Source organism: Haliotis rubra, unplaced genomic scaffold, assembly GCF_003918875.1.
Source record: "Haliotis rubra isolate DU_JTF1 unplaced genomic scaffold, ASM391887v1 Scf614, whole genome shotgun sequence".
Classification (NCBI taxonomy): domain Eukaryota; kingdom Metazoa; phylum Mollusca; class Gastropoda; order Lepetellida; family Haliotidae; genus Haliotis; species Haliotis rubra.
Genome location: NW_025767318.1, coordinates 620,152 through 645,076, shown reverse-complemented (window position 1 = coordinate 645,076; position 24,925 = coordinate 620,152). Strand labels below are relative to the sequence as shown.

General features: G+C 40.5%; 1 protein-coding gene across 3 annotated transcripts; it reads left to right on the top strand.

The window, feature by feature from the left end:
• Positions 1-2,050: 2,050 nt before the first annotated feature.
• On the top strand, positions 2,051-13,717 carry LOC124255968. Of its 3 annotated transcripts, none has more exons than XM_046689918.1 (4): positions 2,051-2,193; positions 9,542-10,136; positions 11,324-11,487; positions 13,142-13,717. In XM_046689918.1, exons 2-4 carry the CDS (start codon positions 9,562-9,564, stop codon positions 13,699-13,701), a joined length of 1,299 nt encoding a protein of 432 aa, XP_046545874.1. In that variant the 5' UTR covers positions 2,051-2,193; positions 9,542-9,561; the 3' UTR covers positions 13,702-13,717. The 3 variants fall into 3 exon arrangements, with proteins under 3 accessions (XP_046545874.1, XP_046545873.1, XP_046545872.1); XM_046689917.1 differs by lacking the exon at positions 2,051-2,193 and adding an exon at positions 7,072-7,167; XM_046689916.1 differs by lacking the exon at positions 2,051-2,193 and adding an exon at positions 7,076-7,167 and having other exon boundaries at positions 9,521-10,136.
• Positions 13,718-24,925: the final 11,208 nt, after the last annotated feature.

Sequence of the window (24,925 nt, the reverse complement as noted above, 5' to 3'; positions counted from 1 at the left end):
TTTTATGCAAACACTATTGTAAAATAATTACCTATAATTATCTGTTTTCAGGCTGGTAACAGCTTTAGACTTTACAAAATAAACCAATATGTTTACTTAATTTATACGCAAATAAACAAATGACCGTGAAACTAAACTTATTAAGATCGCCCGAATCCGTCTCTCTTGTCAAACTTATTTGACTGAGTACTAACCATGGTAAGGTGGCTATGTTCTACTGTTGGAGGCACTGGCCATGGTAAGGTGGTTATGTTCTACTGTTGGAGGTACTGGCCATGGTAAGGTTGTTATGTTCTCCTGTTCGAGGTACTGGCCATGGTAAGGTAGTTATGTTCTCCTGTTCGAGGTGCATGAGTGTGCTCTTATGTTGTCATCCTTCTTAACGCGTGACTCCACGGTATTTTCATGGAGGCTATGTTATCCATAATTATACGGAGCCACTGCTGTGCAACACCTAGGCTACCAACTGCCAATATTTGTGTCGCTTTCTGTCACTTATGCTTATGAAGTTTTTAACTAAGAATCATTGTGACTATTTATCTTTACTATGTATTACGATGTGCATACCATCTCTCAGAAATATGGGGCGGTGGGGTAATCTATTGGTTCAATTCCTCACATGGACACAATGTTTGAAACCCATTTCTGGTGTCCCCCGCCGTTATATTGCAGGAATATTGCTAAAAGCGGCTTAAAACCAAACTCACTCACTCAGAAATATATTAATCGAAGGTTTTCTTGATAAACAATGGCATCTAGTCACTTGACAATGTATGTGTTTCATATTGAGTTAAGACCCAACAGAGTCAGACTCAAAGACTGTATTTGCCTGTACTGTAACTGTGTGGTCTGACGACCTACATCTGTTGTCACAGCTGTATCTGTATCACACAGAACCGCCCATGTCGCTCTCTCCGTTCACAGGATACACGTGTCCTCGTTATCCCCACTGTGAGGACTTCTACTTATGGTGAAAGGTCCTTTCGTATGCAGCCTCTACAACCTGGAATCGACTACCCCAATATCTACGTGACTGTACAGAACTTTCTACTTTTAATTCCTAAAGACTCACTTCTTCAGATTAGCATATGAGTGCAAACGATAATTCATTGAATTGTTTCCATGTATCTCTAATACTTTTCTCTTAGTGTCTGTTTTGAAAATACTTCTATGTCTTGCGCTTTGAGCATGTTTTTACATGGAAAACAGGGCATTACAAGCATGCTATTATTATTATTATCTCCGTTAAGAAAAGGGTTCACAACCCGTGAAGATCTGGAATTGATTTTCAGTAACCCATGCTTGTCGTAAGAGGCGACTAACGGGATCGGTGGTCAGGCTCGCTGACTTGGTTGACCCATGTCATCGGTTCCCAATTGCGCAGATCGATGCTCATGCTGTTGATCACTGGATTGTCTGGTTCAGACTCGATTATTTACAGACCTCAGTCATATACTTGTGATATTGCTGAGTGCGGCGTTAAACATCAAACAAACAAAGAATACAGAAGTTGTTATGAGATGTAAATTCACAGAATTCGTTGTCCCGAGGTGATTCCACCGTTAGGCGTTTTCAGGGTTCTCAGAAATCATCTGAAATCAACAAACACTGTACAGTCAGAGACGTATTGATCTAAGGTAATACATCAAGATATTATTGCCAGCTGCGAAGTGTTTACCATACAACCAATTACATATATCAATATACACACACGAATGGTGGGGTTGTTGTATTGGTAAAACCTTATATAAACATAAGTGTTACAGTGCGTGTTCGGGGCGTTATGCGGCGCAGCGAGAGATTTCAGTTGTGGCTGAAACAAAAGAAATTTGTGGGTGACAATGCCCCACCAGGACACGATAAAAATGTCTGTCCATGAAAACAGGTCACACTTGTAGTCAGTAACGATCTTTGATGTTTGTACTCATTCAATATCCGCCGACAGTCACGAGGGACGCGAGGTGGCGCTACTCTACAATAGAGGAATACAACTTCCTTTGTCAGCTTGAAGCCATTTGTATAGGCGGTTATCAGTCTTTGAACGTTACAACGCTAGAAGTGGCGGATCTCGTTTACGTTACCTGGGTAGTTTAGTCTTGATACAAACTCAGCTTCCCGCTATGGAACCGAGTGCTCTATGCCGTAATGTTAAAGTTGTAGCAAGAGAGGTAGACTGAGGCAAAGTAAACCTATGTGAGTATACCATATGTTTCTTTAATTATTCTTTGACTAACTGAAAGTCGACATAATGGCCGCCAACTACACATTGATAAATGTGTAAACGGCAATGTGAGTAAGTAACTGTTGTAGGGTCCACTGGACGCCCAGGACAACATAGAACGGCAATAGGAGTAGGTAACTGTTGTAGGGTCCACTGACGCCCAGGACAACATGGAACGGCAATACGAGTAGGTAACTGTTGTAGGGTCCACTGACGCCCAGGACAACATAGAACGGCAATACGAGTAGGTAACTGTTGTAGGGTCCACTGACGCCCAGGACAACATAGAACGGCAATACGAGTAGGTAACTGTTGTAGGGTCCACTGACGCCCAGGACAACATAGAACGGCAATACGAGTAGGTAACTGTTGAAGGTCTACTGACGCCCAGGACAGCATGGAACGGCAATACGAGTAGGTAACTGTTGTAGTGTCCACTGACGCCCAGGACAACATATAGAACGGCAATACGAGTAGGTAACTGTTGTAGGGTCTACTGACGCCCAGGGCAACATGGAACGGCAATACAAGTAGGTAACTGTTGTAGCGTCCACTGACGCCCAGGGCAACATGGAACGGCAATACGAGTAGGTAACTGTGTAGGGTCTACTGACGCCCAGGACAGCATGGAACGGCAATACGAGTAGGTAACTGTTGTAGGGTCCACTGACGCCCAGAATAACATAGAACGGCAATACGAGTAGGTAACTGTTGTAGGGTCTACTGACGCCCAGGACAGCATAGAACGGCAATACGAGTAGGTAACTGTGTAAGGTCTACTGACGCCCAGGACAACATGGAACGGCAATACAAGTAGGTAACTGTTGTAGCGTCCCACTGACGCCCAGGGCAACATGGAACGGCAATACGAGTAGGTAACTGTGTAGGGTCTACTGACGCCCAGGGACAGCATGGGCGGCAATACAAGTAGGTAACTGTGTAGGGTCTACTGACGCCAGGACAACATAGAACGGCAATACGAGTAGGTAACTGTTGTAGGGTCCACTGACGCCCAGGGCAACATAGAACGGCAATACGAGTAGGTAACTGTGTAGGGTCCACTGACGCCCAGGACAGCATGGAACGGCAATACGAGTAGGTAACTGTTGTAGTGTCCACTGACGCCCAGGGCAAATGGAACGGGAACGCAATACGAGTAGGTAACTGTTGTAGTGTCCACTGATGCCCAGGGCAACATAGAACGGCAATACGAGTAGGTAACTGTTGTAGGGTCTACTGACGCCCAGGACAACATGGAACGGCAAAACAAGTAGGTAACTGTTGTAGTGTCCACTGACGCCCAGGACAACATAGAACGGCAATACGAGTAGGTAACTGTTGTAGGGTCTACTGACGCCCAGGACAACATAGAACGGCAATACGAGTAGGTAACTGTTGTAGTGTCCACTGACGCCCAGGGCAACATAGAACGGCAATACGAGTAGGTAACTCGTGTAGGGTCTACTGACGCCCAGGACAGCATGGAATGGCAATACGAGTAGGTAACTGTTGAAGGTCCACTGACGCCCAGGACAACATAGAACGGCAATACGATAGGTAACTGTGTAGGGTCTACTGACGCCCAGGACAACATAGAACGGCAATACGAGTAGGTAACTGTTGTAGGGTGTACTGACGCCCAGGACAACATAGGAACGGCAACACAACGCCAGCTGAAGATAGTTACTCCGTCATTAAGGAAGGGGGTAACGTTTCTTTTGGCGTTTAGTGTATATCGCATTAATTAATACGGCTTTCCAGTTAAGCAATCAAACACACTTACAACCCCGAACAGGCATAAAATGTCACCTTGGATTCACAGAAATAATTTTATAGCAAAAGAATCCGAGCGGTTTGAATACGCAGTCGAAAGAAATGCTACACTGTGGCACTGTACATGAGGGTACATGTCAACCCGAATACAAGTTCCCTGAAGAAAATCCATGATTACAAAAATCTGAAGTCGTTTGATAAGAAACGAAAACGTTCGAATCTTTAGCAAAATATTTCAGATATTGTTTCAGACAAAATAGGGACGTTGGCATTTCAGTTTAGACATTGCACATATCGTGTTGGAGTTGTCCCATCTAATACTGATTCTTGAATGTGTTGTATTACAGAACTAGTATTGTAAGATGCAATATACATGGAGCTCTGCTCATATGGAATAAAATAATCTGTTGCTATATGGCTGAAGCAATTTCGACGCGACGTTAAATTTTAACTCACTAACTCAATGAACATATCTTGTTACATAATGCAATTGTCAAAAGGTTGTAGGCAAATAGAAGCGTGCCATATTTCACGATGAATCAATATCGTGTTAAAGGGGCGAGATAAATGGCAGTATAACAGGCCTCAAAATCTGATCAATTTTAATCAAGAAAGATATCACATTTCTATTAATAACATCCAGATCGGTCATCCTGACGCCAAACTATCAAACCCACATCCCATGCTCCACCTCCGGAACACAACAACGTGACGTACGTTCATAGGGCCTGTAAGTCTCGCGAGACGCTAGGCTGGTTCCCGGTTCCCTTTGCGCGCACCAACTTGTGATATGAGAGACGGGGCCCAGCTTACTTCCGGTACCAGATTTCCGGTGGCAAGCGTATATTCAAGAACCAGTGTACAACCATGCTTGGCTGTCACAGCTGTTGACAGTCGTAATAGTTGGGTAATTTAGGGATGGTTAGATCGGAAAGTTGTTATTCCTGATTATCTGTATCTTACGGTCAGCTGACAACCGTGAGACCATTCGAAAAGGTATGAAACGTTGTTTGTCACCGGAAGTACTAAGGTCTCGCGAAGTGCCGTGACCTACTTACAGACTCTATTATGCCACAAAATGGACACTTCCACCATGTTCGTTAAGCTGAAACCTGCTTTCATCGCTGAAGACTGTCCATCACCAATTTGATTTTGCCACTGATGAACGTCGATGTCCAAGCGTCAAGGTTATGTTTTTGAACAGCTGATAGGCTCGAGACTATGTGGACGGAGCCGTCAGGAAAATGTCCCTCTGCTGATTGGATGACCAAGGCTGTTTTCGGTTGATGACGTCACAGTGATCAATCTGTACGTTAGGGGAAGCATCCGGAAATGGCGAACTTCCCGTAAACCTGGGCCTTCCGGTTCTAGGCCTGTCTGCCGGTCAGCCAATTTGTCGATCACGGGTGACCAGTCCGCGGTGATAGTGCACTTCGCACATCCCATAATTCCTGCAACATGGCCCTACGTTGCAACGTTCCAGTCACTCTTCTTCTGTCTGCTCTGCCGTGAGTCTCGGCATGTTTGCTGTCACACGGACGGCAGTGAAGAAAAGTACAGCGCTGTACGTGATGTATACTCGATTCTCATACGGTTTGTTTTCTTGTAAGTGTTAGTGAAAACATGCAACCAAAAATCAAACATAATTAAAACACAATTATCACTTCTTCATGACATATACTATGCATTGCTGATTATGAAAAACAAATAAACAAAATTACAAGCGTATAATCGCAAATCAAAAGTGCAATATTTTGTACTTGGGTTTTACCTCCCTCGAAACAGAAGCAGCCGGGATACCGAACCCAGTCAGAGCGGGTGAGTGTGCACTCAAGTGTAACGGCTGGTTCATTAGCAGATGCCGCCTTCACGGCTCATTGTGTGTGTATATATAGAGATGTTGGGTTTTGTAAATACATGCTCATTTTTTGTGTATAACATTTTGCAATCAACAGACATCATAACATGTCATGTGTTCAAGTATCACACCTGCCTGTCTGTGTAATTACATAATGTGACAGAGACAGAACTCGGGTCATAAATCAATGCATTTTGTTTATGGTGTATAGCCTGATTGGTGTTAAGTTCAAATTGCATGTGGTCAGTGATAGCAGTTGTGTATTGAATATTGTCATTAGCAGACAGGCAGGCAGACACACAGGTGTCAATAAAACAAGACATTGAGTTTTGTCTGTGACAGCGACATATCTATATCACAGTTAGAAATTGTGTCAACGCTAAATAATGACATTGCTTTTAAGTATCGACCTGAGAAAGTGACTCGGTAAGAAGAACGTGTGGTGAAATAGACAAATGAAATTATATAAACAGTTTATTTACTGTCATAACATATAAAAGCTCGCGCCTGTGAGGATATCAACAAAACATTATGAAAATAGGCTCACACCAAAGCCTTCACCGAGTATTTTACCAGACAGCCCGCTTCCAAGTTGCGCGAACCTATTTCACTGCGCACGTGCTGTGAGCGCAGCCCAGCTGTTGAAACCCGTATTCCCCAGAAAAGTCTGGGGAAAATTAGTGAAACGTTTGAACTCCGATTTCGCGCGTTTTTTCATCGCGTTATTTTTCAACTTTATAAGTTGAATTTGCATTTTGACGCTTTGTTTCGGTAAGTCCATACCGAAGGTATCAGAATCTGCAAAGTTGTGTTTTACGTTGCATGTGACCTTTAAAGTCTATGTAATAGTAGTCTATTCAAGATGCCCACGGTTCACGTAAAATAACCAGGGATGGAAACGTCCGGAACTCAATTTAAATGCACTCTCTATGATTCCACGTTTTGGAAACCCCATATGTTCTACCTTTACAACAAAATAGGTACAAACAACGTTATTATCAAAGGCTGAGGGGACATCGTACAGGAAACAATGAATGGCTTTTGTTGCATGTTCAGCTGACAAAGCCTATCCCTATGTAAACCGCATGGTCGTGTGTGTTGTGTGGCGAGCTTGGAGACCAGGTGACCCGTCGTCTTGTCATTGTTCGAGATGCGGGGGCGTGGCCAATACGTGAATGTAACAGGAACCAGTGTAAGCCATGTATTGATTGGACATTACCAGAAACAACCACAAATCACGCACTTCACAGATGGTCAGATGCAGCCACCGACATCCTCTATACACTAGAGCACCTCCCCATCAAGTACTCTCGGAGTAAGTGTCCTGTGTCTTGTGTTTTGTTTTATTTCTGTGTTTTACGTAGCAATGGTCTAATTTCATCACTAGGCTAGTAAATAAACTTAAAGACGTAAGAATGTGTGGTGGTAACTTTGAATATATCGATTACATTTCATAGATGTGTTTGCACCTTACGTGTTCAGTGTACCTGCACTGACAACCATCTGTGCGGGGTGGTGCTGACAGTAATGAATCTGACATGTCAAGACTCTCTTGAGACCTAGATCACAACATAGTCGTCGTCAAACAGTACTGAATTATACTGAGATACCACATTTGATATGGATACCCCACACGGGGATGGGGTGGGGTCGGTGGGTGGGTGGGTTGGGGGTAGCCTAGTGGTTAAGGCGTTCGTTCGTCAAGCCGAAGGCCCGAGTTCGATTCCCCACATGGGTACAATGAATGAAGCCCATTTCTGGTGTCCCCCGCCGTGATATTGCTGGAATATTTCATCAAGCGGCGTAAAACCCAACTCACTCACTCACTTGAACAAGGTGTAGGGATCCTACCTTATTTTATTCCCTGACTAGACTTTGTTCATGACAGGTGCCACCGGTGGGGCAGAATACGCTCCCCTATTCGCGATCATCTGGTATTGTGGTATTATGATTCATAACCACATGCTCTGTCATTGTATCGCTTGGTGACAATCACTGGATTGTCTGGTTCAGATCCGATTTGTTTACAAACAACATCATACAGCGGTAATACTGCTGAAACAAATATCTGCTCATGATATAGTCACAATTGTAAAATCGTCTCTACTTTTGGCCGATATTACTTATGAATGTGGAAAGGGTTTTATTGCTTCTATTATAACTGAAGCTTACATTATAACTGAAACTTACATTATAACTGAAACTTACATTATAACTGAAACTTACTTTATAACTGAAACTTACATTATAACTTACATTATAACTGAAACTTACTTTATAACTGAAACTTACTTTATAACTGAAACTTACATTATAACTGAAACTTACATTATAACTTACATTATAACTGAAACTTACATTATAACTGAAACTTACATTATAACTGAAACTTACTTTATAACTGAAACTTACATTATAACTGAAACTTACATTATAACTGAAACTTACTTTATAACTGAAACTTTATACTTTATAACTGGAAACTTACTTTATAACTGGAAACTTACATTATAACTTACATTATAACTGAAACTTACATTATAACTTACATTATAACTGAAACTTACATTATTATAACTGAAACTTACATTATAACTGAAACATTATAACTGAAACTTACTTATAACTGAAACTTACATTATAACTGAAACTTACATTATAACTGAAACTTACATTATAACTTACATTATAACTGAAACTTACATTATAACTGAAACTTACTTTATAACTGAAACTTACATTATAACTGAAACTTACATTATAACTTACATTATAACTTACATTATAACTGAAACTTACATTATAACTGAAACTTACTTTATAACTGAAACTTACTTTATAACTGAAACTTACATTATAACTTACATTATAACTGAAACTTACATTATAACTTACATTATAACTGAAACTTACATTATTATAACTGAAACTTACATTATAACTGAAACTTACATTATAACTGAAACTTACATTATAACTGAAACTTACATTATAACTGAAGCTTACATTATAACTGAAACTTTCATTATGGATGACAACCTCTTGTGTATTGCATAGAGCGACGTTTTGGTGTAGATTCTTACATCGTTATAAAGCGATATGTCGTTCTATGCAAAACAAAAACCAAGAAGTTCTCTATGATTGGCATTCTAGAAGTTGGGCAGATGAAGAATGAGAACTTTTTTATGGATATACAACTTCTTTATTCTGTATAGGCGACGTTTCGACATAGATTCTAATGTCGTTGTCAAGCAAGTTGCTATACAACTTCTTTATTCTGTATAGGCGACGTTTCGACATAGATTCTAATGTCGTCAAGCAAGTTGTTATACAACTTTTGTATTCTGCATAGGCGACGTTTCGACATAGATTCTAATGTCGTTGTCAAGCAAGTTGCTATACAACTTCTTTATTCTGTATAGGCGACGTTTCGACATAGATTCTAATGTCGTTGTCAAGCAAGTGGTTGGCAACTTGCTTGACAACGACATAAGAATCTATGTCGAAACGTCGCCTATACAGAATAAAGAAGTTGAATATCCATAAAAATAGTCCTCATTCTTTAGACGTTGTCATCCATAAAGTTGTATGTACTATTATTGACTCACCAACTTCTAGAATGCCAATCAAACACACATCGAACAGTCTATTATTTTGTTTATATCCAGATCTGTTTCTGTCATCTGCAGCCAACAGCGAGTAAACACAGATGACAAGCCGGCGGAGCATACTGATGATAACAGGGACACTCTCCATCATAACAATGTGTTACGTGGCTAAACAACCAACACACTTAATTCCCACTGCTTCTAGAAATGTCACCATGGCGTCTTCTGGCCTCCTAGTGCCCTGTCCCAGTGACGTCACCATGTGTCCCAGTAACGTCACAATGACGTACCCCAGTAACGTCACAATGACGTATCCCAGTAACGTCACCGAGATGTGTCCTAGTGTTCTACGAGGCATGTTGTCAGGATCTTGGAAAACACGACCTTTGACAGAGAGCGAGGAAAATGAAATGGACATATTTCAGCACAAAGTACTTTCCAGATTACGTGTAAGCTCCAGCGCTAGTTTGGAGCTTCCCGACAAGAGGTGTGGAAATATCTCCTACCCTGGAGACGGCTGGTTCCGAGCACTGTGCGAACCGAGGGGAACCACTCCCTGTTGTTATGGCAACGTCTGTCAAATGAGGACAGTTGAAGACTGTGTCTGTGATGGCTGCTATGACCTCCGACCACAAATACAAGCTGAGTATTCAACATGGATTCCCCATGACGGCAGGTAAGTGTCACGCCATCCATTCTTTACATGCACAAACCAAACCTATATGCGCCTTTGAGCAATGTACTCACGCATAAATTGAACTTGTCACGATAGCACCAATGCCTGGTTTTGTTTATTGTGACCCACTGATTTTAGGCACAGATTCATTTAATAAGGCCACTTACACAGCGCTAAACGTTTGAAGCTGATTTCAAGATCATCATGATGGCCATACCTCCGTCTATTTGAGATCGGTACTCGCATCGCAAATAGGGTACTCTCATCTCCAGCATATGACATTTCATATGAAAGTTCTTTGTCATGTCTAACCATGTCAGGAAACGAAGTACTAGTGACGGACGGAGGACATATGGTCCTATATAGTGCCACTGTCGGGCCAGCGTCTATAAGCGCGCGTGGGGTCGCACGTCATTACTACTTTTGTTTTGTAAGACGGTATGACAGGTACGCTCAGCGCTCAGCACTCGCCGTACTGTTACTGAACACGCCTCTCGAACCGATTGAAGGAAACCAGTCCTTCGATTGAATCTAAATTCCTGGAATGACTAATAAAATGGAATTCTGCATTTCGAAATTATGTACTATTACATGTAAAATTGTTTTGAATTGAAAGTGTATCAGTTTATTAAGGTTTTTGATAAATAAAAACAAAGAATAAATTGAAATTAGAGATTTATAGAAAACAGCGTGATTAAGAGGTTGGGGGCGTTCGCGCTGCCTGTGAGGCGCCAAAAGGTTAATACTCACGTTACTTATCCCATCGGGTACCCATTTTCTGCTGGGTGAACAGAGACAATTTTGAACAAACTCACTTAAAAACTCTCAATATGAACATGAGGGCGGTGAGGTAAGCTTAACGCTTTAAGCGTCCGCGTGTCACGATGAATACTCGATTTCGACACCCCACATCGTTACAATATATAAAGCCCATTTCAGGTGTCACCACCACCCCAACATACACACACACACACACACACACACACACACACACACACACACGTGATATTGCTGGAATATTGCAAAAGCGGCGTAAACCATACTCATTCACTCACTACAGCAAAGTGACATGCCATGTCTCATCATTGTAAAATCATTGTGACAAACAAACACGATTTCTGTTCTCAGGCCCCTCCTCCCCTCCTCTCTCTCTCCCCCTCTCTCTCACGACTGAGTGTTTCTTGTAGGTGTAAGATTGAAACGTTAACGTCCGTGACAGCATGCCAACTCCTTCGCGGTGGAACATACCACTTCTACGGAGACTCTCTGGTCAGACAGATGTTCCTAGCATTCATCATTATCCTGAAGGGAGACAAGCTGCATGGCGGACTCAGGCCTGATGCCCCTCAAGGTATGATGATGTAGTCATTAGGAAATAGCCAATCTAATAATGTCATATTTTGGGTCCGAAACCAGGCCTTTGAATGCTTTGAACGATGTTTTGGGTCGTTGTCCTGCTGGAAAATCCAAACATTTCCATAGAACACGTGAGCAGATGGAAGTAAATGTCCCTCGAGAATATCTGTGTACCGCTCACTGTTCATATTCCCTTCAAATACACAGAGGGGCGTTGCCCCTAACACAGATATGCCACCCCACACGTTAAATTTCGGACTGTACTTTGGGCGCTGATACAAAGTTTTTCAGTTTGTTTGGTCCAGAATTTCAGTGTATTAGGAAAAAGCCACACAGAACTTTCATCTGAGAAAATCACATTGTCCCAGTTAAAATTTCTATGCTGTAAGCACCAGTTCAACCTTCGCTCCTTTTGTTCAGGTTTCATGATCGGTGGTGGAATTCTTCGACTTTTCGGCCAACCCATTGCATGCAGCTCAGTTCTAATTGTCTCCTTACAGACAGACACAGTTCCTCTATCAATCATATCAAGCCTTAAGTTTTCTCAACTCCTTCGTTTGTTTTTAGAAACAAGAATACCAAGCCGCCCCCTGTCACCGACAGTCAATTTTCTGGGCCTACCTGCGCCTCTTTGGTGCTCAATGCCATATCCATTTGCAATATTTTTCAAAACACGATAATCAGTGGACAAAGGGATGCCTGTTCTACTTGAAATCACTTTAGCTGATCTGATGTCCTTGTTATAATACTCTAAAAGCAACTTCCTCTTCTCTAAATCATCCATACTGAGGATCACTGAAAATGTCGTCTGCCAGCACGTAAACAAAGGGGGATAACTCTTCACAAACTAATGAAACCGGATTAACGGAGTTGTCTCTTGAATGAGGCAAAGCACTTGATAGCTGGTCAAGGTTGTTTATACTAGAAATCAATTAAACATATTCCTAAAATTCTCAATAATTTCTGGTCATACTATATATATTTGGGAGATGAAATGACTGATACTGTTTCTATAAGTAACCCTGTCATATCCCCTGACATCCGCCCAACGTCAGTCAGTGTTGACGCGTATACATATTGTACGTTAAAGCAGGGCATACAAGGCTGACCACACCACGACTATAAAAGTTATTATGTTGTATACATTATCATTCTGTCATCCAGTTTCGTCTCCCTGTATGTCCCAAACAGAACAGAACTATCATACATCGTCTAACTGTTATTCTAACTGGGGCGAGTAACCCCGAGTTACCAGACTTTAGTTGGTTGTTGGGCACATTTGTAAAGATTGTTGAATATACCGTAAAAGTAAAACGTTAAACGCACAGTTACTAAGGCCATATATAAAAAAAATATTCTCATTACCGCCCGACCCAAAAATTTGACTCGACCCTAAGATTTGTTTTTGATTTTTTACACTAGAAAAATGCAACTTTAACTCTCAAAATGTGCATGAATGTTTCACACTTCTACGTTTTGATGTTCTATTGGAGAAAAGGTGTAAATTTCTACAGAAATTAAGGGGTTTGGGGCATAAAATAAAATAAAATGTAAAAATATAATTCGCCCGCCCACCCCATATTTTATTGAACAAGTGATGAGAAACAACAATACTGTTTTATGTGGCCTAAGGATATCCTCTGTTTCAGACGTGAAGAGGATGTGTGCGGGGATGTATGTGTTCCCTGCCAGAGCCTGCCGCAAGTATATAGACATTACCCCAACACTTTGTAACGGAACAGTCAAGGCAGTGTTTCGGGCATACCCACGCGCTAGTTCAATAACAGCAATGGTAAAGGACGTGAAACACCTCCTTGACAAACGACGGTCCATAATTCTATATGGCTGTGGACTGTGGAAGTTCTTCAACACACAAACCACTGAGAAATATGCCATGGCAGTCATCAATACTGTCAATCACGCGAAGAACCGGACGTGGCCAAAATTGGTCTGGTCCGGGTTCCATCAGTTCGGCATCTGGCGTCGACCCTTTGTGAAGGGGGTAGACAATGAACACGCCGAGAAATTCAACCGACACATGGCCATGGTGGCAGAGAGGTACAACGTACCTGTGTTTGATACCTTCAACATGACCAGAGGTGTCCACAGCGTTGACGGGACGCATTACGGAGCCGGGGTCAACTTTCTTAAAGCTCACATCTACATAAATTATATAAAAGAACTTAAAACACAAGGCAAATGGGAATAAACATCTCGACTGGAAACACACATCCTTGTGCTATACGTCACGCACTGTTATTTATCTACAATTCTACCATTCAGAATGTCTCATTCTGATTGGTTAAGACGAGGTATGATACACAACGATACATAAATACATCGATAACATATACCATATAATCCATCAGAACTATGTTCCTCTTAGATACTGGACCTTCAATACCCGCCGAGTCAATAGTTCGGGAAGTTTCAATAAACGTTCGGGCATCTGTTAGAGGACCTAGTTTGATATCGGATATTTCGGCGATGATCTTAACGTCCAAGGCCGTAATCCTGACTGGTTCGAGGACGAGATGCCTAAACTACGAAGAATATTTTTTGGACACAATCGATAACGCTTCTTGAAATCATGGGCATATATATGTTACCGAACAGGTAATGTCCATCAAGCATATTAATGTCATTATCCCCCGATGCGCGTTTAGCGCGAAGCGGGGGATATAGTATTAGGCTCCGTCCGTCTGTCCGTCCGTACGTACGTACGAATTGGAATATCTTAAGAACCCTTAGCCTAGATTCTTCTCATATTTGGTACCTAGGTTCATCACAGTATAAGAAAGGCCCAAGACAGGTTTGGTGACCTTGACCTTCATTTCAAGGTCACAAGGGGACTTTAACGTTTTACCTGCATGTTAAGCTATCTCAAGAACCGTTCTCTGGATTTTCTTCATATTCAATACAATGCTTTATATAGGGAAGGCGCAGGGCCCAGTCGATTGTGGTGACCTTCACATAATTTTCAAGGTCATGGTGACACTTTGAAATTTCAGCATGTAAACCTGCATGTTAAGCTATCTCAAGAATCGTTTACTGGATTTTCTTCATATTAAACACCAAGCTTTATCTGGGGAAGACGCATTGTCCAGTCAAGTGTGGTGACCTTCACTTAATTGTCAAGGTCACAGAGACACTTTGAAGATTTCAGCAGGTTAAATTGCATGTTAAGATAGTCAGCAAGATGTAATAAAAAAATATTCACTGGATTTTCTTCATATTTGACACCAAGCTTCATCTAGGGAAGGCCCAGTCAATTTTGGTGACCTTCACATAATTTTCAGGGTCACGACGACACTTTGAAGATTTCAGCATCTTAACCTGAATAGATATTTCAAGAACGGTTCACTGGATTTTCTTCAAAGACTTTCAAGACTTCCCTTGAAGTTTTACAATAAGCAATTTCTTTAGTACTATTTTTGCATATTTCATACACTAGGACATTCATGTCAAGGTCAAAGTCAGTCTTGAAAATATGTGTGTGTTTGAACAACTAAAGAGCAAGATATCAAGAGAGGTTGGCTGGTGATGTTTTTGTTGACATTTAGCTTCATCTTAAACTTTCATTACTTTATAAGTTTAATTTGATAATTTGCGGCGGGGATTATGTCACCTTTATTGACAATGCTTGTTATTAACCTAATAATGCTACTGTCAAAATATTTTTAACATTTACGTAAAAGATACTTACCGATGAGCGTATCAGCTCTGTGGATGAAACTCTCCTATTCAGATGATTCTGCAATCTGCATGTTGATCTTCAGTAACCCATGCTTGTCGTAAGAGGCGACTAATGGGATTGGATGGTCAGGCTCGCTGACTTGGTTGACACATGTCATCGGTTCCCAGTTGCGTAGATCGATGCTCATGCTGTTGATCATTGGATTGTCTGGTCAAAACTCGATTATCTACAGACCGCCACCATATAGCTGGAATATTGCTGAGTGCGGCGTAAAACTAAACTCACTCACTGGCATCTGCGTTGAAGGAAGTATTTTCTACGTGAGGAACGTATCACCAATGTAGAGGATATCGAACAGTTAGACTGTAGTCCTAATACGCTTCCATGCATTATAAAAGAGTAACGAGAAAACTTAACAGGGGAAGTCAACAGTGATTTAGCAGACAGATTGCAGAGGTGCAGGGTTCTGACTTGTGCTGCTGCTGGTGAGTGAGTTTAGTCTTACGCTGCACTCAGTAATATTCCAGCTATGTGGCGGCGGTCTGTAAATAATCGAATCTGGACCAGACAATCCAGTGATCAACAGCATGATTGTGCTGCTGGTGAATCAAACCTCACATCAGACTCACAGATCATCAGCCATCTGCTAACACATATCACAGAGAACCACGTGTATGTGACTCATGTTATGGTCACTAATCATCGCCATTTCGGTCAACCATCAGCGCTCGGATTTGGGAGGGGGTGGTTTGAAAGTTGATCAGACAATGTTCATTTGTAAGAGCAACACAACCCACAAATGCGCGGACGCCGCCGCAGGCACTCCATAGGCACTTGGTCACAACACGCACAGTTTATACGAACAACTCTGTCAGGGCCATGGCTACCACAGTACATCGAAAACTGTCGCACCCGTTGTTGTTGGTGTTTGCCGAAGTGGTTTCAGTGACAAGTTGTGCGTTAGATATTCGTAAAGAGGGCTCCAAAGGACATATCTCTATGGGGTTCGCTTGAAATAATGCTCGGCCTGTAGAGGGCGCGAGAGTCGATTTAATGCAACGTTGTATTAATTCATTCGAACTTTTTAATTTAATATTGTAATCTATATACGTAATTGTTTTGGGAATAAGTTTTATGATAGCTTCCTGAAGGCTGATGGTTTGTATTATTGAGAGAAATGCATTATTAATTTCTAGAAAAGTGTGATGTGATATAGTGCCTTTAAAACCCACATGAATTCCAGTACATGTGGTAAGGTTCAGAATGCCACACGTGGATCAATCCTTGTCGAATGTGGAGGGCGACAGCAGTTTGGAAGGTGAAGTGAGGATCCTGAATTCTGAATCACAATTTAGCATGTCTTGCAGTGTTGCCTGTGTTCAGTTTTCTCTATCACAGCACTTCAACCTTTCGGACATAAAGATCTTATTAATAATATTTATTATATTACTTGCCTTTTAATTACTCAAATGTTGGTACACAAATATAAATCTTTACAAAATGGTAGGTTCAGCTCAGATTGCTAGTGGTGTGTGCCCTTGAATTATAGTCCGTTTGGCTCAAAATCGGACCGATGAATTGCAATCTAACTCGAAAACTAATAAACATAAAATACTCAATGAACGCTGATCATAATCAAAACATCATACCAACTCTGTGAGGTTTTTGCAGAATTTTTGTCCTAAAAATAAAAAAGTTATTTAACAATCTATCATTAAAATATTGACACAGTTCACCATTTGTTACGAGGGAGGAGTGCAGAGAAAGGGACAGCCAGGTGTTCGAGAACGGATGGAGACGGCACAGCACAGGTTAATGAAAAATTAACTTTGTCTGTGAACGTGCTTCTCGAACACCTGGCTGTCCCTTTCTCTGCACTCCTCCCTCGTAACAAACAGTAAATTGTGTCAATATTTTAATGATAGTTTGTTAAACAAGTTTTGAATTTTTAGGACAAAAATTCTGCAAATAAATCACAGAGTTGGTATGATGTTTTGATTATGATCAGCGTTTCATTGAGTACTATATGTTTATTAGTTTTCGAGTTACATTGCAATTCATCGGTCCGATTTTGAGCCAAACGGACTATAGTGTGAAGAAGGGAAAAAAGTATTGTCCCCCTCAGAGAGTGAGCCCACGTCATTCAAAGTATATATCTACCAGTATGTCAATGGCAGAACAGATATATGTTATAATATCTGGCTAACTCTTGTCAGTAGTCACCATCGTCTAAAGGGATGGTGTAAATCCTGCTCTGGAACCATGTAGAACAGAGGTACAGCAAGTCTCCATGGCCCTAAGTGTGGTGTCAGTCTCTCTGGTTACTGATCCTGTATTGGGTACACCTCAATCACTACCAAGAGATCACTATGTCAAAGTTTCATATAGACAGGAGTTTTTTTAATCATATTGCTTATCATTTTGGATATCTAATAGACATTAAACTTATTGATGCATTTGTAATAGTATAGTTACGTTTGTCATAGATTAAACCATTTCAGTATGTTTTTGTAAAACTTCATATATTCAAACAACATAATTGTTTCAATATATATCCAAAGTGCACCGACATTCTATCCCCTTTGTCTGTTTAATGTATTCAGCAATCATTCGGTGTAGCCCTCTTATCATAAACCCCCCTCCGGGCAGGACCCTAATTCTTAATGCTATCAGTAAATGCCAATCAACACCTCACTACGTTGACGACGAAGAATCGCCGTCCGACTTCTGAATGTATGTGACAGAGCGGGTCTCCACGTCGGGAACATTGGCCACCCGGTCGCGATGTGCGTTCTGTCACGTGATTTCCATCTTATGTATTATTTCTACCATTGTTCCCCAACCATAATAAAAATGGCTGCTGTTGTCTTCAATTCCTCCGCTGACTTTTGTCTGCCGTCTCTAGTCCACCATCCTGAACCACCATCTGAGAGCACCCCAACGAACGCTCTTGGACACGTTTATAAAATAGATAGTGAATCATGTGTAACAATATGGCTGAAATATTGGCGTTAGATCTTAAACCATTCATTCGTTGTCTTATTGTCCGTTTGTGGTCGGATACTTTAGTTTATTTTACGATTAATGAATATATTATTAATGAATAACTTATCTTAATGCGATAAATAGCTTAACGGAGTGACAGGGACTCAGCTTTGTAGTCAGATGACCACAGCTTTTGCTAGATGATTGACTAAAGCGCCCAACTGCCCATCACGTCATTTGTCATTAAAAGCCAAACTCATAAATATCGCTCCATTTTCAAGATAGGCCTGGGGATTTGACGAGGCACATTCCTAATGGAACGTCCACTGTCAACTGAGTTGGTGAGTTATTGAATAATGCGACAGTCAACCCGTGGGATGACACGTGGACGTGGGGGATGCAGGTCCCATCTGTGTAGCCGATTACGACGAGCCTACCCACACACCTGACACTTGACTCCAGTTTCAGGGGCACTTCGTTACACAGTCATTCTATTGTACGGGCTTGTGCGCCAACTGTCGCCCTTTGTCGACCAGATCGATCATCCACGTGTCTGTTTTGTGATTGTGATCGACTTATTACTGAGTGTTAACCGTTAAGAGCTCGTGCCAAAATGCTGTTTTGTTCCACCTCCCAACGAGGCAATTGTACGTCGATGCATACTACTGCGATAGCTATAGTCTATTGATACATACTACTGCAATAGCTATAGTCTATTGATACATACTACTGCAATAGCTATAGTCTATTGATACATACTACTGCAATAGCCATAGTCTATTGATACATACTACTGCAATAGCTATAGTCTATTGATACATACTACTGCGATAGCTATAGTCTATTGATACATACTACTACGATAGCTATAGTCTATTGATACATACTACTGCAATAGCTATAGTCTATTGATACATACTACTGCAATAGCTATAGTCTATTGATACATACTGCAATAGCTATAGTCTATTGATACATACTACTGCGATAGCTATAGTCTATTGATATACTACTGCAATACTATAGTCTATTGATACATACTATCCTATAGCTATAGTCTATTGATACATACTACTGCAATGCGCTATAGTCTATTGATACATACTACTGCGATAGCTATAGTCTATTGATACATACTACTGCAATAGCTATAGTCTATTGATACATACTACTGCGATAGCTATAGTCTATTGATACATACTACTGCAATAGCTATAGTCTATTGATACATACTACTGCAATAGCTATAGTCTATTGATACATACTACTGCAATAGCTATAGTCTATTGATACATACTACTGCGATAGCTATAGTCTATTGATACATACTACTGCAATAGCTATAGTCTATTGATACATACTACTGCAATAGCTATAGTCTATTGATACATACTACTGCAATAGCTATAGTCTATTGATACATACTACTGCAATAGCTATAGTCTATTGATACATACTACTGCAATAGCTATAGTCTATTGATACATACTACTGCGATAGCTATAGTCTATTGATACATACTACTGCAATAGCTATAGTCTATTGATACATACTACTGCAATAGCTATAGTCTATTGATACATACTACTGCAATAGCTATAGTCTATTGATACATACTACTGCGATAGCTATAGTCTATTGATACATACTACTGCAATAGCTATAGTCTATTGATACATACTACTGCAATAGCTATAGTCTATTGATACATACTACTGCGAATAGCTATAGTCCATATTGATGCTATAGTCTATACTACTGCAATAGCTATAGTCTATTGATACATACTACTGCAATAGCTATAGTCTATTGATACATACTACTGCAATAGCTATAGTCTATTGATACATACTACTGCAATAGCTATAGTCTATTGATACATACTACTGCAATAGCTATAGTCTATTGATACATACTACTGCAATAGCTATAGTCTATTGATACATACTACTGCAATAGCTATAGTCTATTGATACATACTACTGCAATAGCTATAGTCTATTGATACATACTACTGCAATAGCTATAGTCTATTGATACATACTACTGCAATAGCTATAGTCTATTGATACATACATACTGCAATAGCTATAGTCTATTGATACATACTACTGCAATAGCTATAGTCTATTGATACATACTACTACTACTGCAATAGCTATAGTCTATTGATACATACTACTGCAATAGCTATAGTCTATTGATACATACTACTGCAATAGCTATAGTCTATTGATACATACTACTGCAATAGCTATAGTCTATTGATACATACTACTGCAATAGCTATAGTCTATTGATACATACTACTGCAATAGCTATAGTCTATTGATACATACTACTGCAATAGCTATAGTCTATTGATACATACTACTGCAATAGCTATAGTCTATTGATACATACTACTGCAATAGCTATAGTCTATTGATACATACTACTGCAATGAGCTATAGTCTATTGATACATACTACTGCAATGGCTATGGTCTATTGATACATACTACTGCGATAGCTATAGTCTATTGATACATACTACTGCAATAGCTATAGTCTATTGATACATACTACTGCAATAGCTATAGTCTATTGATACATACTACTGCAATAGCTATAGTCTATTGATACATACTACTGCAATAGCTATAGTCTATTGATACATACTACTGCAATAGCTATAGTCTATTGATACATACTACTGCAATAGCTATAGTCTATTGATACATACTACTGCAATAGCTATAGTCTATTGATACATACTACTGCGATAGCTATAGTCTATTGATACATACTACTGCAATAGCTATAGTCTATTGATACATACTACTGCAATGGCTATAGTCTATTGATATACATACTACTGCTGCTGAATAGCTATAGTCTATTGATACATACTACTGCAATAGCTATAGTCTATTGATACATACTACTGCAATAGCTATAGTCTATTGATACATACTACTGCAATAGCTATAGTCTATTGATACATACTACTGCGATAGCTATAGTCTATTGATACATACTACTGCGACAGCGATTGCTACCAACTATTGTAACTCCACTGCAATAGTTTCTCTCTCCTTTAATTGTCTCATTTCAAGTTATTCCCCAAATGACTGTTTGATCTATATAAAATCAAAACAAGTAGTTTAGTCTCTTTATAACTGGCAAGAAACTTGAAACCCAGATCAAGAAAATGTTTAATACATAAACTCAGTGAAGCTACAAGTCTGCACCCAAACATCCTGTATTTTGCGCTGCGCTTTTATCAACGGAAGTCAATTTATAAACTAATGATAGACACACATACTATCGATACATCGATAGTTTTTCGTTTCTACCATCGATTAATTGCTGTTGGACACTCAACAACTGCAATCCATCGATAGTTCGATGCATCGTTACAGTCCTATTTATCACACATATAATAACCGTGACCTCATTCGGCATGTAGTGAGATAGTGGTAACATGGAGCCACGACGCGTTCCACGAGAGCACCATTTCATAGCGCTCTTGCCGTCATGGTAAAGCGGAGATAAAGATACTGAGGTTTGAAAGTTGATACCTGTCATGTCTACTTCGAACCGGGAGTTATATCGCTTTAGAAGTAATTACTACATTCTAATACTCGAGCTTGGTCCAAATACACCACTGCCTGGTCGCTGTTGATTGAGGATGAATTGTCGCAAATTCATAGACCAATCGTCAGCGACAAGGCCGTGGTGTATTTGGACCAAGCTCGAGTGAATGGAGGAAGTAACTGCTTTGTACCATGCCCACATTCTGCATTCAAATTTCGAAATCTCCGCGGGAATTTTACATTTAAAATCATTCTGTTTCAAACAGCCGCCATGTCTAGTCGCGAGTGGGATAATACTGTAGACGGCATTACACTGTCACAAATTGTTGTCGAAATTGAAGGTGCTGAACTCTGGGATGATACAATCGATGACATCACTCTCTCTCAAGCTGCCGTATAATGGGAACTAAATCTACCGTGTTAGAGGGATTGACCCAGTTATCAGTGTCGAAGTCGGGCGAATGTGCTATACATACCAGAACTGTATTTTCAATAATTCTTGAGTTTAAAAATTGTGAAAGTACTTTATAACAATGAGTACTTCGCGACTGATTCAAACGCTTAATGATGTGTATTTGGTAAGACTTAAGATAAGATAGATAAGATAATTCTTTATTGTCCCAAGGGAAATTTGTTTTACATCATACGTTCTCCAGTTTTTCATTGATAAAGCAGCCATACATAACATTGCAATTGGTAATCATGAAATAATCAGGATATAAATACATCAATTTAGTACACAAACATAGATATTGAATAGAATTTGACAATTAAAAGACAAGTCATTCACAGAATTTGTTGTTAATGCATCTAATACTAGCTGGAACATATGAGCTTCCGCCCGTATTTCCCCTAAATTTTAAGTCACCGTGTTTCCGACACAGTTATCATTATTTTCATTAAAAGAGTAAAACAAATGTTGATTGTCTTTTTATAAGGTTTACATCCATTTGAGACAGACTGTTATGTTTGTTAAATGTACAGTAGGCGTGGTCAAAACTGCAAAGAGACAATTAGAGATTTGCTGTCGAAGGCAACTCAAAACCGTGGTGTAACCAGACAATACACCACGGATGAGATTAAAGAGACCGCGGTCTGAGCATGGTACAATTTCCGATAAATCACCGTTGACTGTGTTTGACAATGGTCACAGACGTGGGAATGCTTTGTGTACAAATGCTCCGCGTATGTCGCCCTCAAGCTGTTCTCGGACATCAGTAGACGTGGCAAACATTGTGTAATTGATGTCAGGTATACAACAGACTGTGAAAATGATACCTAAAAGTGTGGGTATTGATGTATTACAAGACTTATTGAAGTGTCAATATTACCTGTTTCCACACCCTATTACAAGTCGATACGTGGACGCCAGCCAAGGCTTCAGAAGACGACTTCACATGGTCATATACACGATTTACACAACATATTGAACAGGTTTACGTGTACTACTGTCATTAAGGCCAATGCGTCAAATTGGCAAAAATCCCTATACCATAAGCTGCAATGTGCAGAATTAGTCAACGTTGTGTGCTTTGCATGAGGCGTGCCCCGTCTTCCGTGTCTTCAGGGATTTCGGTAAACCTACAAAACTTTTGGATCCATTCCCGTGGCTCTCACCCTATAGCCCTCTCCGTCTTCCATATCTCCAGGGATTTCCGTCAACCTACACTAGCACTTGGATCCTATTTCCGTGGCTCTCACCCTATAGCCCTCTCCGTCTTCCATATCTTCAGGGATTTCGGTAAACCTACACAACCCTTGGATCCATTCCCGCGGCTCTAACCCTATAGCCCTCTCCGTCTTCCATATCTCTAGGGATTCCGGTAAACCTACACAACTCTTGGATCCATTCCCGTGGCTCTCATCCTATAGCCCTCCGTCTTCCATATAAAACATTTTGCGCTGCGCTTTTATCAACGGAAAGTCAATTTATAAACTAATGATAGACATACATACTATCGATAATTCGATAGTTTTTCGTTTCCTGCTCATCGATTAATCGCTATTAATGACTCAATAATTGGGTAAATCCATCGCATAGTTCGATGCATCATTACAGTTCGATTTATCACATATATATAACTAACCGTGACTCCTCATTCGGAATGCCTACTGTCTTAGCGGCAACATTGACTCGTGTGGCACGAGAGCACCTTACTTCATAGCCCTCTTGGCCATCTTGGTAAACGGAGATAAAGATACCGAGGCTCTGGAAGTTGATACCTGCCATGTCTACTCTTCTTTGAACGGAGTTATATCGCTTTAGTAGTAGTTACTTTCTAATACGAGTATCCACACCCACTGCCTGGTCGCTGTTACTGAGTGACGAATTGCCGAAATTCATAGACCAATCGTCAGCGACAAGGCCGTGGTGTATTTAACAAGCCGTTCTTGGGTCCAAATACACCACTTTTTACATTTAAAATCATTCAGTTTGGAAACAGCTACCGCCATGTCTAGTCGCATAAAGAGTGGGATAATACTGTAGACGGCATTACACTGTCAGCAAACCGTTGCCGAAATTGAAGCAGCTGGAACTCTGAACTGATACAATCGATGACATCCTCTCTCTCAAGCTGCTGCATGTACTGGAACTTAAATCTTACCGTGTTAGAGAGGGATTGACCCAGTTATCAGTGTCGAAGTCGGGCGAAGATGTGCTATATATACCAGAACTGTATTTTCAATAATTCTTGAGCTTCTAAAAAATGTGTGAAAGTACTTTGTAACAATGAGTACTCTCGTCACTGATTCAAACGCTTAATGATGTGTGTATTTAGTAAGACTTAAGATAAGATAGATAAGATAATTCTTTATTGTCCCAAAGGGAAATTTGTTTTACATCATACGTTTACCAGTTTTTCATTGATAAAGCAGCCATAACATTGCAATTGGTAACCATGGTGTCTTCCATATCTCCAGGGATTTCGTGTCTTTGACAACCCTTGGATCCATTCCCGTGGCTCTCACCCTATAGCCCTCTCCGTCTTCCATATCTCCAGGGATTTCGGTAAACCTACACAACTCTTGGATCCATTCCCGTGGCTCTCACCCTATAGCCCTCTCCGTCTTCCATATCTCCAGGGATTTCGGTAAACCTACACAACCCTTGGATCCATTCCCGTGGCTCTCACCCTATAGCCCTCTCCGTCTTCCATATCTCCAGGGATTTCC